The sequence below is a fragment of the Halichoeres trimaculatus genome, unplaced genomic scaffold (genome assembly GCF_033239565.1).
Source record: "Halichoeres trimaculatus isolate MK-OKI-2021-1 unplaced genomic scaffold, fHalTri1.1 fHalTri1_scaffold_5, whole genome shotgun sequence".
Lineage (NCBI taxonomy): Eukaryota > Metazoa > Chordata > Actinopteri > Labriformes > Labridae > Halichoeres > Halichoeres trimaculatus.
In genome coordinates, this window is record NW_027437183.1 from 6625605 (window position 1) to 6642276 (window position 16672).

The 16672-nt window shown below is 42.1% G+C and overlaps 1 protein-coding gene across 2 annotated transcripts in view; it reads left to right on the forward strand.

Moving 5' to 3' along the window:
- Positions 1 to 8177: 8177 nt before the first annotated feature.
- znrf3 (zinc and ring finger 3) overlaps positions 8178 to 16672 on the forward strand; it is a 95189-nt gene continuing 86694 nt past the window's right edge. For both annotated transcript variants that reach the window (XM_074670521.1, XM_074670522.1), the window contains exon 1: positions 8178 to 8699. In XM_074670521.1, coding sequence (XP_074526622.1) covers positions 8469 to 8699 — 231 coding nt within the window. In that variant the 5' untranslated portion in view covers positions 8178 to 8468. The remainder of the gene's footprint in view (positions 8700 to 16672) is intronic.

Here is a 16672-nt window from a genome sequence, read left to right on the forward strand (position 1 = left end):
GATTAACAACACAGTGTGTCCCAACAATTTTCTTGTTCAAATATTGTGGAATTATGAAGGAACATAATCCCAAATGTTCTCTCTTTAAAAGTTATACTGATATAAGACCAAAGTTCCTGGAAATGTTGTGCTTTTGTGCTGATGACACTCATGTATAAACACCAAATCTATCCTCAAATTCATCTGGACATTTTTTCCTTTCAGCGCCCAAATTTAACAAGTTATGGTGAGCAGATCTGTGAGTGGGGGCGATGATGTTTGTGTGCAAGCGGTGCGTTTGTCATGCATGTGAAGAAGCTGATTAACACTTTTCTCCAGTCACTGATTGTTGGACTGTTTTGCTTAATTTTTAAAAAGAAAAAGAAAGCTTTCATAAAGAAGCTTAATTTTCTTTAAAAGGGTCTTTTCATGCATTCTCTGGGAATTTTCTTGGCATGCCAGGAGTGCATTTGTAATTTAAAAAAAGAAAAAAAAGAAAAGATGACTAAATTTTTCTGTTTATGCCCAATCTTGAAGAACTATTTTGCTCACGGGTTGCTCAATGCTCTATTCTTGCTGAGGGGGCTTCCAGAGTATTTCCCTGAACACAGCTGCCTGCTGAGGCTGAAAACAACACTTAGAGCGCACTGTGAGTAAACCAAAACAGAAAAACTCAGAGCTAAACAATGAGCTTCAGATAACAATCCTCTTCAAAAACACCTTTCACAGTGTCCTTTCTTTGTCATAAAAACATCAATTATGGCTGATTTAGCTTCACATCTTTATTAGAGCTCATGTGTTAGGGGAGCATCTCCATAAATAAAGTTTTTATCACGTTTATCAAAGAGCTCTCCAATCGGCCCTCCCTCTGTGCCGGCATGTTTCAACCCCTCTCTCTTGTCAATGTATAAATCACTGCAGAGCGTTTCATGAGAGTTTCCCACTGGGGTTTGTGCAGTGACATCATTGCAAACATGCAACATGCTCTGATCCGGCTGGAGTCAATAGTCATCCCCATACTGTGTCATCATGGGGAAAGCATCTCCCATAATCTGAGGGCTACAGGGCCCCCTAATTGCTTTATGTAATAATATGCTGCACTGATGCGCTCTTCTGGGAGCCATGAATGTAAATGCTCCCCCTCCTCATCATCTCCTTTCTTCATTAAAACATAACGTCAGCACCATGCCAACAAAGGGACAATTCACAGAGGCCGGAGCTCACTCGGTACACATAGTGCTCCGCTGAGGGACTCATCAAACACGTTCAAATGTTTCCTTTGGGTATTATTAGCAACCCGTGATCTTCTGTTTATTTCATATTTATTTATTTATCAAGGCAAGTCAATCAAGGACGCATCCTTTTTCACAAAGACAAGCAGAAATGAGGGTTTTCAGGAACAATAAGTTTTGCAGTGACTTTCCATTAATGATGTATAGGAGTCTGTAAAAGAGTGAAGCAGCTGAGCGGACACGTGAGGCCTTGGATGATGTCAACAGCACCAAATGTACTTCTGCAGAGCAGGAACACCACTGAGAAAAATATTACATTTGGCACAAATAACATGTGATTTTAAGTTTGTATCGTGTATTTAGAAAATTAGGAACACAATTGGGATTATTTTTTGAAGAGTTTGTGATTTTCCCTGTCGAAGGCACTGTGAGGACTTAATAAGTGATCTTAAAATAGTCCAACTTGTCGATATTTGCCTGTTCAAAATCCATGATTTCAGCATCAGAATTGCTCATTTCTAAATGCTGTTTCTCAGTGTCTCAGTTTCAGGTGGCTTTTAGGCTTTTTAACACATTGTGCACCGTCCATTAGTGTCCATTCCCAAACTACAGGGGGCGGTGTATCACCAATGTATGTCTACAAGAGTACTAAACAAGTGTCCAAGAAATTTGCCTTTCATTACAATATGACATATTTGTCCCTGGATTTTCCAGGTTCTTTAAACCGATGTCTCTTTTCTGCCAAGAGTGGCTGCTATGTCACGCCATGAATTATTTACCACTTAGTTAACACGGTGATCTCTGAGTGAAGAACATAGACTGCATAAAACATGGACATAGACTCCCTGACGTCGCCCGTCTGTTTCCGAAACGGAAAATGAAGCATATCAGCTTTCATGGCCATATTGATAGTGGCAAGGGCTTTGCGTACAGCTAAAGGGCTGTAAATTAGTAAAATTAGCGACCCAAACAGGAGATGTTTTTTGAACTAGGCTGTAAATAGGTTAATATCTGCTTTGAAAATGGCTTTTTTTTTTGGCTCGGTGTGTATAGCAGGGTTTCCACCAAGCAGTCCGGTTTGGTTCAGTACAGTTTGGAACGGTTTGGTACAGTTAAGCCTGATCCCGTTTGCGTTTCCACAGCTAAACTGTGCCCTCTCGTGGTAGGCAGCGTGTGAGTTGGATGCCAAAAGCCGCATCTGTTAAATAATAGCGCGACACAGCTTACTCCGCTAATAAATCCAACAAAGAAGAAAAACACGACACAGTAAACAAAGAGCAATGATGTAAGACATGCAGCGTTTCATCCTCTCTGTGATTGGCATGTAGCTCTTTGATACAAAGTGCAGTCAAGCTTTGTTTCAGAGAAGTCTGTGTGCCGCCAGGAGAAATACAGCCACTGTAGCATGGTAAGTGACAATTCTTTAAACCAATCCACGGTCTGCAGTGTTGTAACTCCACCTTTTGAGAGCGGATCAGTTCAGTCTGGCACCCATATGAAAGGGTCCCAAAATGTGGGATGGCTTGTCTCTGTTATTTGGGGATCTGTCCTGGGATAAGTCACTGGAAACGCCACAAAATGCATGCCGAACCGAGACGAACCAAACTGGTCTGCTTGGTGGAAACATGGTTTATGTGACTTCCGGTACTTCCAGAGCCAGCCTCAAGCGGAAACTTGAGAAACAGCAGATTTTTGCACATCCGCATTGTCTCATATTCTTAGACTGAAGGATGCTGCTTGTTGAAGTCATACAGATGACTGTATTTCTACACTTTGACTACTAGGAGATCCCGTTCTTCCGTCATGTTGTCTCCATCCGGCAGGTTAGAAATTTTCAAGTGTTCACGGCGCAGTAATTTCCCGCTTGAAAGGAGCCATGTGAGGGGGCGTAGGTGCGAAAATGAAGTCATTCGTCTGCACGAAGCCACGCAAACCCTGCGGATGCATCAAGAATAAATCAGCCTTTACACATCACCTACCAAGAGGGGGCATGACTAGCTGTGGAAACCCAGACAGGATCAGGCTTTACTGATTTATACCAGACAGCCTGGTGGAAACAGGATTCATGACGGCTGAAAAAACAAACGTCAAAATTAGGACAAAATCTAGTCTGTGTATTGTTTTTTCTTTTTTTATATTGAGTGTGAGGGAAGAACAAGTTTATTTTTTTGACTAAGTAACTGTAAATTATTACTGGAATTTCAAGAGTTATTTGTTACATTACTTGTTACTTGTAAAAGTAATATTACAGATTATATTTGTGATGCTTTACTGCCCGACACTCACAGACAAGTCTCAGAGCAGTGGGCTGTGAGGAACACTAAACTGTCTGCTCCCCTTCTGGATCTACAAACTGAGTCTACAAAGTTTGATTGTTGTCACGTTTCAAACAACAGTGTTACATGATAAAAAGCAAAAAAATGCACATCTTGGAAAGAGCCACGTCTTTAAGACAGTAGGTGATAGTGCTCGTAGGAAACGGTGTCTTTGTCCTGGAAAAACACTACAGATTCTCGCCAGAGGTGTCACTGCGCTCAACGTCAAACGGGAAGTCCTGACACTGCCTTTAAAGTTATTTTTTAGGTGAAAACATCGAGAAAAGCCACAATTTTGAGAAGCTGAAGAGGGCGTCTTTGCTTGTTTTTCTCAGCCCTACAGTGAAAAATACCCTCGAATTTTGAATCTATCATCAAAATTGTTACCAGTTGTTATTTGGTGCGATTGACTAATAGATTAGTCATCCGTCTGTTTTAGCTTTGAGGGAAGAAAAGGCTTCAATTATAAAGAAAAAAGCACAAAAACAAACAAGCTGTGCAGATTTTTAATATCAAAGAAAATGTCCTGAATAAGAAAATGAAGCTTCTCAAAGTTCAACTGGAAAAACAAAACCCCAGAGTCTGTTTCCAGAGACAACAAGAAACGCACGAAGCTGAGCAGAGCCAACCCTCATCCCTCAAAGTCATCCTCATCCTCGGCTCTCTCCGCAGCTTAAACAAGCAGACAGCTGAGTCCTCTCAGGGTGGCTCGAGTTTAGACGGCGGCGCAGAGAGGCGTGAGCGTCAGGAGAGGATCCACAGCTGTTGTGGAGTGAAAACTACGCAGATAGAGACTATTTGTGAGGAGATGAAAAAAAAATAAAATGTGATCTATTTTTTCAAAGTGTGTCTTTTTAAAGGTCAAATCATCACCAACATGTTGAGAACTGAAGGATTGGAGTTGCAGCTGTTTTGGATTAGAGGACACCAGCAGCCAGCAGAGGGCAGACTTGCAGCAAAAGAGGAACAAGATGTTCTGAGAGTAATTGGATCACTGCAGCTTGTTGACTTAATGCATTATGTGCTCCATTAGTAAAGTGATAAAGTAAATCTCATTTAATTTCCTGATTAAACTTTCAGGCATTGCATCTGTTATTTATGCATTCGGGCATTTCACATGTGTGAGCGTGAGAAAGAGGCAGTGACAGGACAGATACCAGCCATGTGGTGTGGATCAGGATTCATAAAAACAGAGTGACGTCTGATGTGATCTGTAAATTATAGTCATGCTTCAGGCGCTGAAGAACTTCTTAAGTTTCAGCTTTGAATTGTTTTCCGCCCCGCTTTGCTTTCCCCCTCCTCCTTTGAGTCTGAACATATGTTGACCATCATACTTTCTTCCAGAGGAGGCTGCTGCATTCTTGACCTAAAACGTCCTCACAGTTGGTTTTCATAATGACACTGCCACACAGCTGACAGCAAGATGAGAGCGGTGCTTTCTGGGCTCTTTTGGACATCACAGCTCACCCTTGGTTTCACAGATTGGAGAGTTTTTAAAAGAGATTAGTTGAAACTTAATTTTGCACACAACACTTGTGTCACTCTTCAGTCTTTTAGCTTTTATTAAAGCCAGAACAATGCACGCACAATATCTTCATCCCTCGCATGGTACTGTGAGTTCTTTGCATGAATTGTCCAATCAGGAACACATAATATGTGCATTTATCTATTCTTGAAGGCGCCTTTCAAGACAGTGCGCTCTTGCAGACACATAATGAACAGTCTGACGGGGAAAGAAAAAGCACCAGGCAGAAGATGTTCTTCAGGAACCGGGCAGTAAGGAAGTTTCACAATAGGCTCTTTATCCCACACGGACAATGAGTGAGGAACAATCTTCCTCTGCTGTAAATAACAGCAACAGTTTGTTTTAGGACGCAGATATCTAAACAAAATTTTCTCAAGGAATGTGTAATGATTCATAAACTCACTCACCTCTATAACATTTCAATCCAGCCTCTAATTTGAGAAAAATTACGTCAAATGACACTTAATCATTAAGAGGTTTGTAAAATGCCTGAAATGATCCATGATTAGCTTGTCAGGCTCGTTTCTGAGGACGACGACTCCTTTGAAGATCAAAAGCAGCTGTTAATTGAAGCTCCATCTGTCTGAAGAGTGGTGTGCAATTATTCGTGAGAGTGAATTGCCTTTAATACGTGTGCAGTATGACAGCTCATGACTAAACGTTGTTTTGGTGGAAAAATGAGGAAAGATTTGACAGAGATTTGAATAACGTTAAGGACATTTAATGGTATGAGTTAATGGAAAACTGATCCTTTAATTCCAACAATTTAATGTATGTTTAAAGCACCTGTAAGGCACTCTTTATTCGTGTCATGTTTTGCACACAAACTGTATCACTTCATCTGTCACCTACCCCCCCTGCAGCAGTTATAGACGTTCAAAGTGGATGTAGAGAAGTTAACAGCCCTATTGCTGATGGATTTGTTTTGTTTGACTAACTGAAAAAGTGGCGTCTGTGTTAATCTCGGTCAGCTTCGTAATCAGGAGCTTAAATGAAGCTTATTGTGCGCGGCATCATTTATTGTGTTTATGTATGAGACAAAGCATAGCTCTGCTATGTTAATATAAAATGCACAGGTATTAATAAAGTTGAGATTTAGTGATTACAACATCCAACAAGTCTTTAAATACGAACAGAACGCAGAAGTGTTAAAAACTGCAGTTCCCCAAGCATCCACTAGAGGCTGGCTGCATACGCACTAGAAACTACACCAACACCCATTTAAAAAGGCTGAGTTTTATAGCAAAAGTCAGTTTTAGTCTTAAGGTATAATCTCTCCACCAATATACACCGAATGAAGTTCAAATATATTTATAAGGATTATCTTAAAAACATTTTCATGTAGGTACATATTCTTTAAACGGCAAAGGCAAGGTTTTTCGGCTTTTAATTAGGCTTAAACAAGTTGTGTGTGCATGTGTGTGTGTTTGTGTGTAGTTTCCACAATGTGAAATCAAATACTGAAACACAAATATGACGCAGTTGTGAGATCACACGCTGTGTTACGGCGGTGTTGTAGACTCACACTGTGAAAAGGGCTCAACAGTACAAGTCTGTGAGACTGATGCTTCAGTTAAGTGAAAGCATCTGTGGTAAATTTTACCAAATTATAAGGGGGCAAAGTAGGGATGGGTACCAAATTAGGTACTTTTATTGGTACCAACCGAATTCCATCTGTAGTACCGAGCACTGATTCATGTAAAATCACATGGTACCATGTTTAGGTACCTAAATGCATCCTTGTGACAGTGAGAAAGTGGAACAGTAGGTGATTTTCCTTGATGGACATGAACACAGCATTGCATGGTTTTATATTTAAGAATAAAAATGTTGAATTTAAAAATTTGGGGATTTTATGATTACCAATTAATGTTTATTACCATATTAACACACCAAAGTACAGAAAATTGGTACAGTTGAGTACAGATACCGATTACTGGGTACCGGGCATTGATGCCACATCATTTCAAATTTAAAAGGTTCCCATCCCTGGGGCAAAGTGAGACCAACTACAATGTGTGAAACAAAAAGTTATAACTGTCAAAAGTAAAGTAAAAAAAAAAAAGGGAATAAATATGGTTCCTTACTTTTTCTTTTAAGCATATGTAGAGTCCTTTTGTGAAGGCCTCTCCTCTACTTCATACTCAAAATACGAAATGTTGGTGTTTTATTACATCTGTTGACTTATTTACATTATTTTAGAGAGCCTTTAATGTAGTGTTTTTAACTTTTCTGGAAGTTTTTTGTCACGATACAGCTGAATAATTTGACTGTAATAACTTTCTCACATGTCAAAGGGGAAAATACAATATTACAGTGTCTTCTAAAGTGTTCTGTTGTTGTTCATTTTTCTGTACCCCATGCTAATAAATTATTGCTTGTAAAATAAATGTGTTTTTTTAATTGTTACTGGAGATATTTCACACTTTTTCTGTGGTGACTTCTGTGTATTGTTGTTTGTGCAAACAAAGATTTTTTAATTTATTCTAAACTTCTAATGGGAAGTCTGAGGTGAGGTAAAATCAGTTGTGCAGGGCATTGTCCTCGGGCTCTAGAATTCACAGAGACGCCCCTGCAGGGGCCTCATATTAATATTGGAAACTTTTCCTGGATCCACTTCTAAAAGGGGAAGAAATAGAACAAGTATTATACTCATTAAAACTTGCCGTTTCTTTTATAAACCGGCAGTCAACGTGAAAGCTGTAACCTGTACGTGAGAAAATCGGAATCAGATTGAAAAATTAGCCCGGTTAAGTCATGAAGCGTCTCAAGTGTTTGTTTTAAGGTGGAACGACAGCAAAAAACGTGTCAAAGTCGAGAAAACACGCCGCCATGTTGTCCAGGATTGGATTAGTGATTAAACAGCAGCCTAGCTTCTTCAAACTCTTAAACCTGAGTTCATTTGTTTTAATTCTGATGCGTAAATTTCAGTTTTAAACACATTTAACCCACAAGTTTCCCTTCGATCGGCTGCGCTGCGTTGTCCGCGGTGCCTCCTTAACTGAGTGCTGGCACTCCGGAGTGGGGAGTGCAAAGGAGAGGGTCAGAAAGATTGGTGGGTGGGGATATAACCCTTTTGGGAGAGAGAAAAAAAAAACTAAAAAAAAAAAAAAAAAATCACGTGTTTGGAGATCAAAGGAGATCCGCTTTGTAGAGGGGGAGGAGGAGGGGGGTGAGAAAGAAAGAGGGAGCGAGAGGGAGGGAGAAAGAGGGAGAGAGCGTTTGCAGGCAATGTAATTGACAAGGCTTGCAGTGGTGAAATAAACACGCTTCAGCCCGGGCGCAGCTTTTGGTGCACAATTCCGACTCTTTTGACGCATCGCACGTAACGCGCAGAGACCTGATTTCAATTACCTTCACCCGATTAATTAATCCGTGTGAAATTATGTCCCGATCGGCGCAGATCCAGCCGGCAAGATGATGATTTTACCAAGGAGAGGCTCAGATCGTGTGCCCGACTCGGTGGTCCTGGTGATCCTCGCGGTTGCCGCTTCTCTTGGTACCGTTTTCGCCAAGGATACTGCCTTTGTGGAAGTGGTTCTGTTCGAGTCCAGTCCTAATGGAGATTATACTACTTACACGACTGGCTTGCAAGGACGGTTCTCCAAAGCTGGAGCCACTATCAGCGCGGAGGGGGAGATCGTTCAAGTACGTGTAAAGTGTCTTTTTCTTGTGGGGGAATGACAAGCGGAACATGGGGTGTACTTTCACATAGCTGCTGCTCTTAAAACTTTTTCCACAGGGGCTGGGGGGTTGACAAGAGTTGTATACGGTGTGTATGTGTGTGTGTGAGTGTGTGTGTGTGCAGGCGGTGTGAGGATGGTACTAGGCTTGCAAGCATATGCGGTCACAAGATGGCTCCTATCTTGTGGAATTCATTCACAGGGGAAACATGCTCTTGCAGGTTATTTTGTTGATGTCTGAGCTCACTTCAGTGCACGTTACAGTTTAATTGCGCTTCTCCAGAAGCACGCGCTGTTTGGGAAGTGTTTTCCTAAAAAGTTGGAAGCTCTGCACCGCCTCCACGAAGTTAGGAACTTGTTGAGCGAGCAGAGTTTAGGCATTTGTGGAGCAACACGACCTCGAGGCTTCTCTTTGAGGCTCGGTTCGACTCTTTGTATCACACAAAACTGTGACTTTCAACCAACATTATGCTCGCACATCAGATATGTGGGTTTGAAAGAGCTCTACGTTTGTTTTTATTGACCTCCCAACGCGTAACCGAACCCACACGTCCCGCCGCTTGTAGCCTCACCATGTTGCCTCAGTCAACGCTGCCTTTGAAGCTGCATATCTCCCAGTTTCCTTTTCACTTTCTCGGGGTTAAAATGAGCCAGAATGAAGAAACTAGTCCCCTTTGAGAGAAGCCTTCTTGTTCCACACATGGGTGATAAACATACTTCGCTGGAGCTGGAGGTGGTCCGGCTCTGACTGAGCAGTGGTCACTTAAATATGAAGTTTTCCCTCAGAGCCAAGTGTTTATTTGAAGTTTTTGGCTGCAGACCTCTGGGACAACTTCTGCAAACTCAGTTTCATCCAATCTGTGAATATCAACATAAACTTAAAAGTGGAGTTAAGATACCTGGATGCATTTTTCTCATCTTCCTCTATTTATTGCATAATCATAAGATGAAAGATAAGCAGCCACCGCATAAACAATCCCTCATGAGATGCTGCCCGTGTTTTTGTTTTCATCTCTTGTGCAAAAGCCAGTAGCTGCTGAAGTGTGACCTCAGACTGAAGAAACTATTGAGCTCCATGAGATCATTGGTTTTTGGTGGCAGGCCAGGTTTCAATGCCGCCTTTGAAGAGAGAGAAAAAGAGGGAGCGTTGAGGGGTGGAGGGGGTGTTTAAATGCTGCAAATACACATTTTGAGTTTAATCAAGTTCACCACGTTGAGTCGAGTGCACAGCCTACCGGTTGGTTGTTGCACGAGAAAACTAAAGCAGGAATTGCAAGGTGCATGCAAACGAAGACTGTTTGTGTTTGTTTTTTCTTAAAACACTCATGCATAATGATTTTGCAGTTTTCCAGCTCCAACATGAACACCACACACTTACTTTGAAAGACAGACGACACACGGGGATCAAAAGAGGGGACACAGCATAAAACCGGGCCCTGTTTATACACAGTGATGGCCATTTGGCGCCACTCGGTAACCACACAGAAATGCCGGACCTCAGCTTTACATTGAAAACCACATCTATTTGGGTTTGCTTTCTTTGCTAGCATAGCTTCTGACCACTTAGAGGCAGCTTATATTTTGTCAGGCTATAATGAGGGGCAGTTGGTCCTGCACAGAGTCCTGTCTTGGATTTCTTGCAACATATATTCTACCAAAGATTTATGAAAGTCCACGCTGACAATGAATGACAAGCGTACAACCTGAGGAGTATAATTTTAAACTGGTATCAAATTTCCCACTTGCAGATTCTATACTTATGAAATAACATTGCTCCAACGTGTCGGGGAATTGCTGCGGTGTTGTAACGGATATAGTTTTACACTAGAATCAGGCTGAAGACAAATATTTAGGTAGTGCGTTCTCTTGTCCGCAGTGACCTCCACAACTGTTGCACTTGTCTCCGTTTTGCTCTGAAGGCTTGAGCCGTCTTCTGCTCAGTGAATAGGCCTCTTGATTTAGTCTGCCTGAGGTTTACGAGGCCTTCTGCTCCTTTCCTCTGCTGTTTGAACAGAGCCCTGAGGGGCTTGCGCTACCTTGTGTGTTCAGTAGTGGCCAGACCTCAGCAGGTATGGGTTCAAATGCAGGGGAAACCGGGGGGCTTGGCTACACTCAGCATTCATACACTTCTCACTGGCCCTCTGCGTACTCCCTAAGGCGATCACCCGCTCAGCTCTGCCCGAGGAGTGCGAAAAGTGGCAAACATAGCTGGGGCCAAAAATAATAAATTAAGTTAATTTGCTCCTCGCTTGCTCTGCTCTAAAGGGGGGGAAGCATGACGGCGCAGATCTGGCCACAGAGCAAACCCTGGGCTTCCTCAAAGCCAGCTCCATGATTGCTCTAGTTTAACTGTGTTACAGAAAGGTAATCAATGTCTCCTTAAATCATTACGTCTTCACATCTGACTAGGTGTGTGTGTGTGTGTGTGCATTAACAAGCATTCCCCTAAGACGGTTTTAAGAGCTGCTCTTGGCTAACACAGTATTGTAGGTTGCCCGTCGTGCCAGGTTGCTAATTGTATTCACCTAGATTTAAGTACTTCCTTGACGGCCTGATTCAGTGAACACTGGCAGTGCTCTGAGCCCAGGGAAGTGATCATTTGGAGGCTTTAGAGCTCTATAAATATTAGGGCTGAATGGGGGGTGTCATTTTATAGTATGACTAACACGACAAAAGATAGTGTTAACATTTAAACAAGTCTTTTTTTTGCATTTCTTAATTGAAAAAGAAAAAGGAACACTGTGAAACTTTACTGACCTCCAGTTGTCAGTAAGAGTAACAAACCATACAGAATAAAGTGATCAAGGGGTATGGCTAGTAGGGATACACCGATTATCAGCCAGGCTGATTATCGGGGCCGATATTTGGCATTTTGGGGCAGCTCTTCCGATTTGTTTTCAGAGGCGGGACTTAAAAAAAATCCGCAGCTGGTGATTGGACGACCATTCTGATTAACACACTCACCACGGACCAATCCACATCAAGCCACGGTATGACGTAGCTTATGTGAGCCGATGCTTCCAAGAAACAATAGATGAACAACTACTGCATCACGAGAAATGATAATGATAATGGGGTTAGATGACAGCTTCCGTTTTTATTAATTTAACTTAAGAATCAAAGGAACGCTGACAAGTACGAAAGTCTGCTGACGTCACGTCTGCTCCCACACCTCCCACCTCTCTTCCCTGATTGGGCCGGTTAGAATTTAGCCCAGTGAATTCATTGGTCAGTGGAGCCTGGCAAGATGGACCTGCAGGAGTTCAGAAACTGAATCAGGCAGGTCCATCTGCTCTGCAAGGTTATGTCCCACCCACAGTACCATCTGATTGGTTACAAGCAGAGCCATGACTTGGGAAACAGCCAATCAGTGCGGTTATTACAGGTATTGCAGTTTCAAAGAAATTTTGGAGAACTTTATGTACTGTAGAAAACTGTAGCTATTTATTTTTTTTAAGTTTTCATTCAATTTTATAAAGAATGCTGCTGAGCCTGTGAGCTGTTTAATAAACATATGCTTAAAGGTATTTGAATGAAGTTAAGTGTTGGAGTTTGTATTGTTCAAAATTTTGACACCAATATTTTCACTTTGACTGCAAATTAATATCGGCTTCAAATATCGGTTATCAGCCTCCTTGACTACAAATAATCAGTATCGGCCTGGAAAAATCCATATCTGTCTATCTCTAATGGCTAGGGCTGGGTATTGCCTAGAACCTCACGATTGAATTTCGATTCTTTAGGTCGCGATTCGATTCCATTCGAATCCATTCGATTCGATATTGATTTAAATGCTTCAATTACCGATTTTCTTGCCCCATGTGAACATAAGTGGTATGTGAACATATGCTTATGTTTTGGAGCATTAAAACAACCCAAACGTCAGACTTTAAAGCCGAAGGATCGGGCTTTATGCTGCTGCTGCTTTGGCTACCATCTTTTGTTGTTTGGTCTCTGGTGGCCCTCGTGCATACAACACAAATAACACGTACAGTCCCCCCTCACTTGCCAGGAGATTAATCGACTCAGAGGATTTGCTGAATGGATATCGAATTGGGCGAGGAAATATTTTGATGCATCGATTCATCAATATTTTTACCCACCCTTAGGTATGGCTTTGCAATCTACTGGATGGATCTTTGTAGCTCACAGGGTTTTTTTTTCCCTAAAAAAAGCATTTTGACTTTTGCTAGTTTTAAGGAAGTATAAGTCCAAGCTACTATATTCCCTCCAGGTCTGTGTACATGAAATTTTTTTTTGTTCTAATTGCAGCCTTTGGGATTTGAAAATTGCATTCTATTACCTTGCAATGTCAGTTTAAAATCAATTAATTGTTCAGCCTTAATAAAAATAGTATAAAACTTGGTGTGGCTTTGCAGCACCTTTCCACAGCAGCGCAAAGATGGCGTGACCTGATTGTCTCCTGAAAAGTCACCCAGGTCACACTTCAGGAGCGCTTTGTCTCTTTGATGTAATGATATTTCTGGAATGGCCTGATGATGCAGCACGCTCATATTGTCAGCCATCATGTTTTTCACATTCCCATCGTTGTTGAAAGAGCGCACAAGGCTCTGCCAGTTTGATGTGAAGGGAAACACCATCTGCTGCTCATCATTCTCCATTGTCTCCCTGACGCCAAATCGTCTTTCCTGTAGTGAGATGAGCAGGGTGCATCAGCGCACATCTGCCTCTGATTTCCAGCGGGCCTGTGCTGTCAGCATGTGAGTGGGGAGCTGAGGCAGGGACGTGGCAGGGGCACCCAGAGGACCAGATGGGACTCGCAGCATAGTTGTCCAGATCCCAGAGGGTATAACGCAGCTTTGGGAAACTTCCTCTCAGAGGGGATGCAGAGACAGGGGAGACATCCTCAGGAAGACGAGGCAGTGGCTTCCCAACACCCCTGAGCTGCGTCACCTTTGAACTTCATCCCCATGCACGTGAAAAAGCCAGTAGCGGGGGAGACTTCATGATGTGGTTCTTTGAAAGTGGCAGTTTTTCTCCGGCTGGATGTGCAGGGGGAAAGTGGTGGTTTCGAGCTAAGACAACGATGAGCTTAAATACTGGAGCTCCTACCTTGGAGCTGGCAAGAGTTGTGTCGCGCTGCATTTAGACTATAATGAGAGCTTTAGTGGTTTAAGGCATCCAGCGCGCTTTCTCACCACAGGCTGGAAACCCCAAGAGGCCATAATGGGCCGGCCCCAGACGGGAGGTGCCAGGGACCGGGCCACTCCCAGCGCCAAAGCAACAGTAGCAGTACACAAATGCTGGTTTAAAAGGTTAAAAGTGCTGCTCCCTACTTTTTTCCATTTATTGGCTTGGCGGTCGCAGCTGTATTTTAAGTGCTATCGTCTCTTAACCGCCACCCTGTTTCACTTTCATGTCCCAGCCAAAGTAATTTGAGGCTGCGTTTCTCCCCTTTTCGGAATAGAACAGACTAAACTGTTTTTCTCTTTCTCTTGCTCAACACCCCCCTCCCACACACTCACACACACACTCTCACCCCCCCAACCTCCAGTCTGTCCTTTTTAATTCAGCCAAAATTTGTCATGCATCGTATATGGCATGTGAATGACTGCACGTGAGAACGGCTGCGCTCACACAGAAAATTTGGGGAATTTCTCAAAATTTACTCATGCAAGAGTCTCTGCTCATCTTTTTTTTAACTCGGCCTTTTTTTTGTCTTTTGAGAAAGTGACAGCTGCAGATGGAGAGGGTTATTAGAGAAGAAAAGAAGTTCTTGTCAACTTTGTGGCAACTGACAGTCACTGCTGTTTTTTTTACTGAAACTTGGAGTTGATAAGTTTTTCTGTTTTTGATTGGCAGGTGGCCAACAGCTACAGTTTACAACCAGGCATTAGTTCAAACAAAGAAAATATATGAAATTTGGAGAGCAGTCATATGCAATATTAAATTCTTTTTAGATTAACAAACATTTGAGAATCGTGACTCATCTTGATCAGGCATTAATCTGTGTTTCAACTTTGCAAAACTGCTTGAAATAACCACTCATATTGAGGATGATGTTGACTTTAAGTGACTGATGCACAAATCAATCTGCAATTAGGGCTCAAGTCCATTGGCAATGTTTTTGGCAACACTCAAAAGAACTGTTTCTTAGCATTAGCAGGCTGTACCCCTGAAACAAACAAGTCCTGTTAGTTCCTCCTTCACAGTGATTGTTGACAGAGTTGGTATCCAGAGTGTTGCTGCTTCTTCATTTACATTGGTCAGTTGGAAAGAGGTGACATTGACAAGTACGGCGATGTCCTGAGAGTTGGACCACACACTCCAACTTAAGCCCTGTTTCTCGTCCGTCTCGGTATGTCAAGCATTTTGAGGCGTTTCCACTGACTTACCCTGGGACAGATCCCCAAATAAGCGAGTCATGCCGTCCCACTTTTTTGGGACCCTTCCATAGGGGTGCCAGACTAAACTGATCTGATCCCGGAAGGTAGAGCTACATCGCTTTAGTCCGTTGATTGGTCACTAACCATGCGACAGTAGCTGCTGTATTTCTCCTCATGGCACACAGTCTTCTCTGAAACAAATCTTGATTGTGCTTTGTAACAAAGAGCCACATCCCATTCACAAAGAAGGTGCATTTCTAGATGTCTCCTATTGTTGCTCTTTGTTTACTGTGTCACATTTTTTTTTCTTTGTTGGATTCATTAGTAGTGATGGGTACCAAATTTGGTACTTTTATAGGTACTGACATAATTCTGTCCAAAGTACTGGGTACCGATTCACGTAAAATCAAAAAGTATCATGTTTAGGTACCTCAGTGCATTCTTACCGGGCATTGGTAAGGTCGTTTCAAATGTGAAAGGTACCCATCCCTATTCATTAGTGGGATCCACTGTGTCTCACTGCTATCGTGTCACACTATTATGTAACTGACGCAGCTATCGGCATCTGCCTTACACACTGCCTACCACGAGGGGGCACGGTTGGCTGTGGAAATGCAAACGGGATGGGACTTAACTGAGCCAAACCGTACCGTACTGAGCTAAAATGGACTGCTTGGTGGAAACGGGCTTTGATTTTTTTGGAACAGCAGCTTGAGATTGGCCTGTGCTCAGAGGTGCTGCCAATCAGGCGCTCGATTGTCTCCACCTGAGGATACCAGAAGCTCAAAACACGAGTCACTGACAGAATAAGCTGTTCGGCATTGGCAGAGAAGATTTGGCAAATAAGTTATGGTCGTAACCCACAAACTTTGTCTCATCCCACAAATGCATGTACCTTACATGTGGCTCCATTCGAGAAGGGAAATTAACAGGCGGTGTGGAAACTGCAACCTCAGCTGGTGTCTTGTTTTCATTAAAATTGTCAGAGTAGACTAAATTTGATCAACAAAAACAATTCATTAGCAAGAAGTATTGTTACAATGAGGAAATAATCTACCAAACCCACCAGCTACACTGAAAAACCGAAGTCTTATAATGTGATTTTGTCTTATTTTCAGTAGAAAATGTCTTTTTTTGACTAAATATGAGCCACATTCACCTGATCTGTCCAGAAAATGTCATATTTCAAGTTATTTGAAGACAAAAATTAGGTCTGAACTGCTTATAACAAGTTTAAAAGGAGAGAAGTCACTTGTATTAAGGCATCATTCTAGTTTTATTTATTTTTTCTTCTATTGGCAGATTATTCTTACTTGTTACAAGCAAATCATACCTCATTTTTTGTCTTTAAATAACTTAAAACAAGACATTTTTCTAGACTGACCAGTTGAATGTGGCTCATGTCAAGTATAGCAAGTCAAATTTAGCCTAAAAAAAAGACAAAAACACTTGACAAGGTTTTTGTTTTTGCAGTGCTCCATTATTGCTTAAGGTAGAAAATAAGGTCAATGCACTAAAAATAAATAATGCAGATGTGTGAAATACTAAAGCCCAGGTCCCCCCCTCCTGCACCTGGCTCTTTAACTCTGAG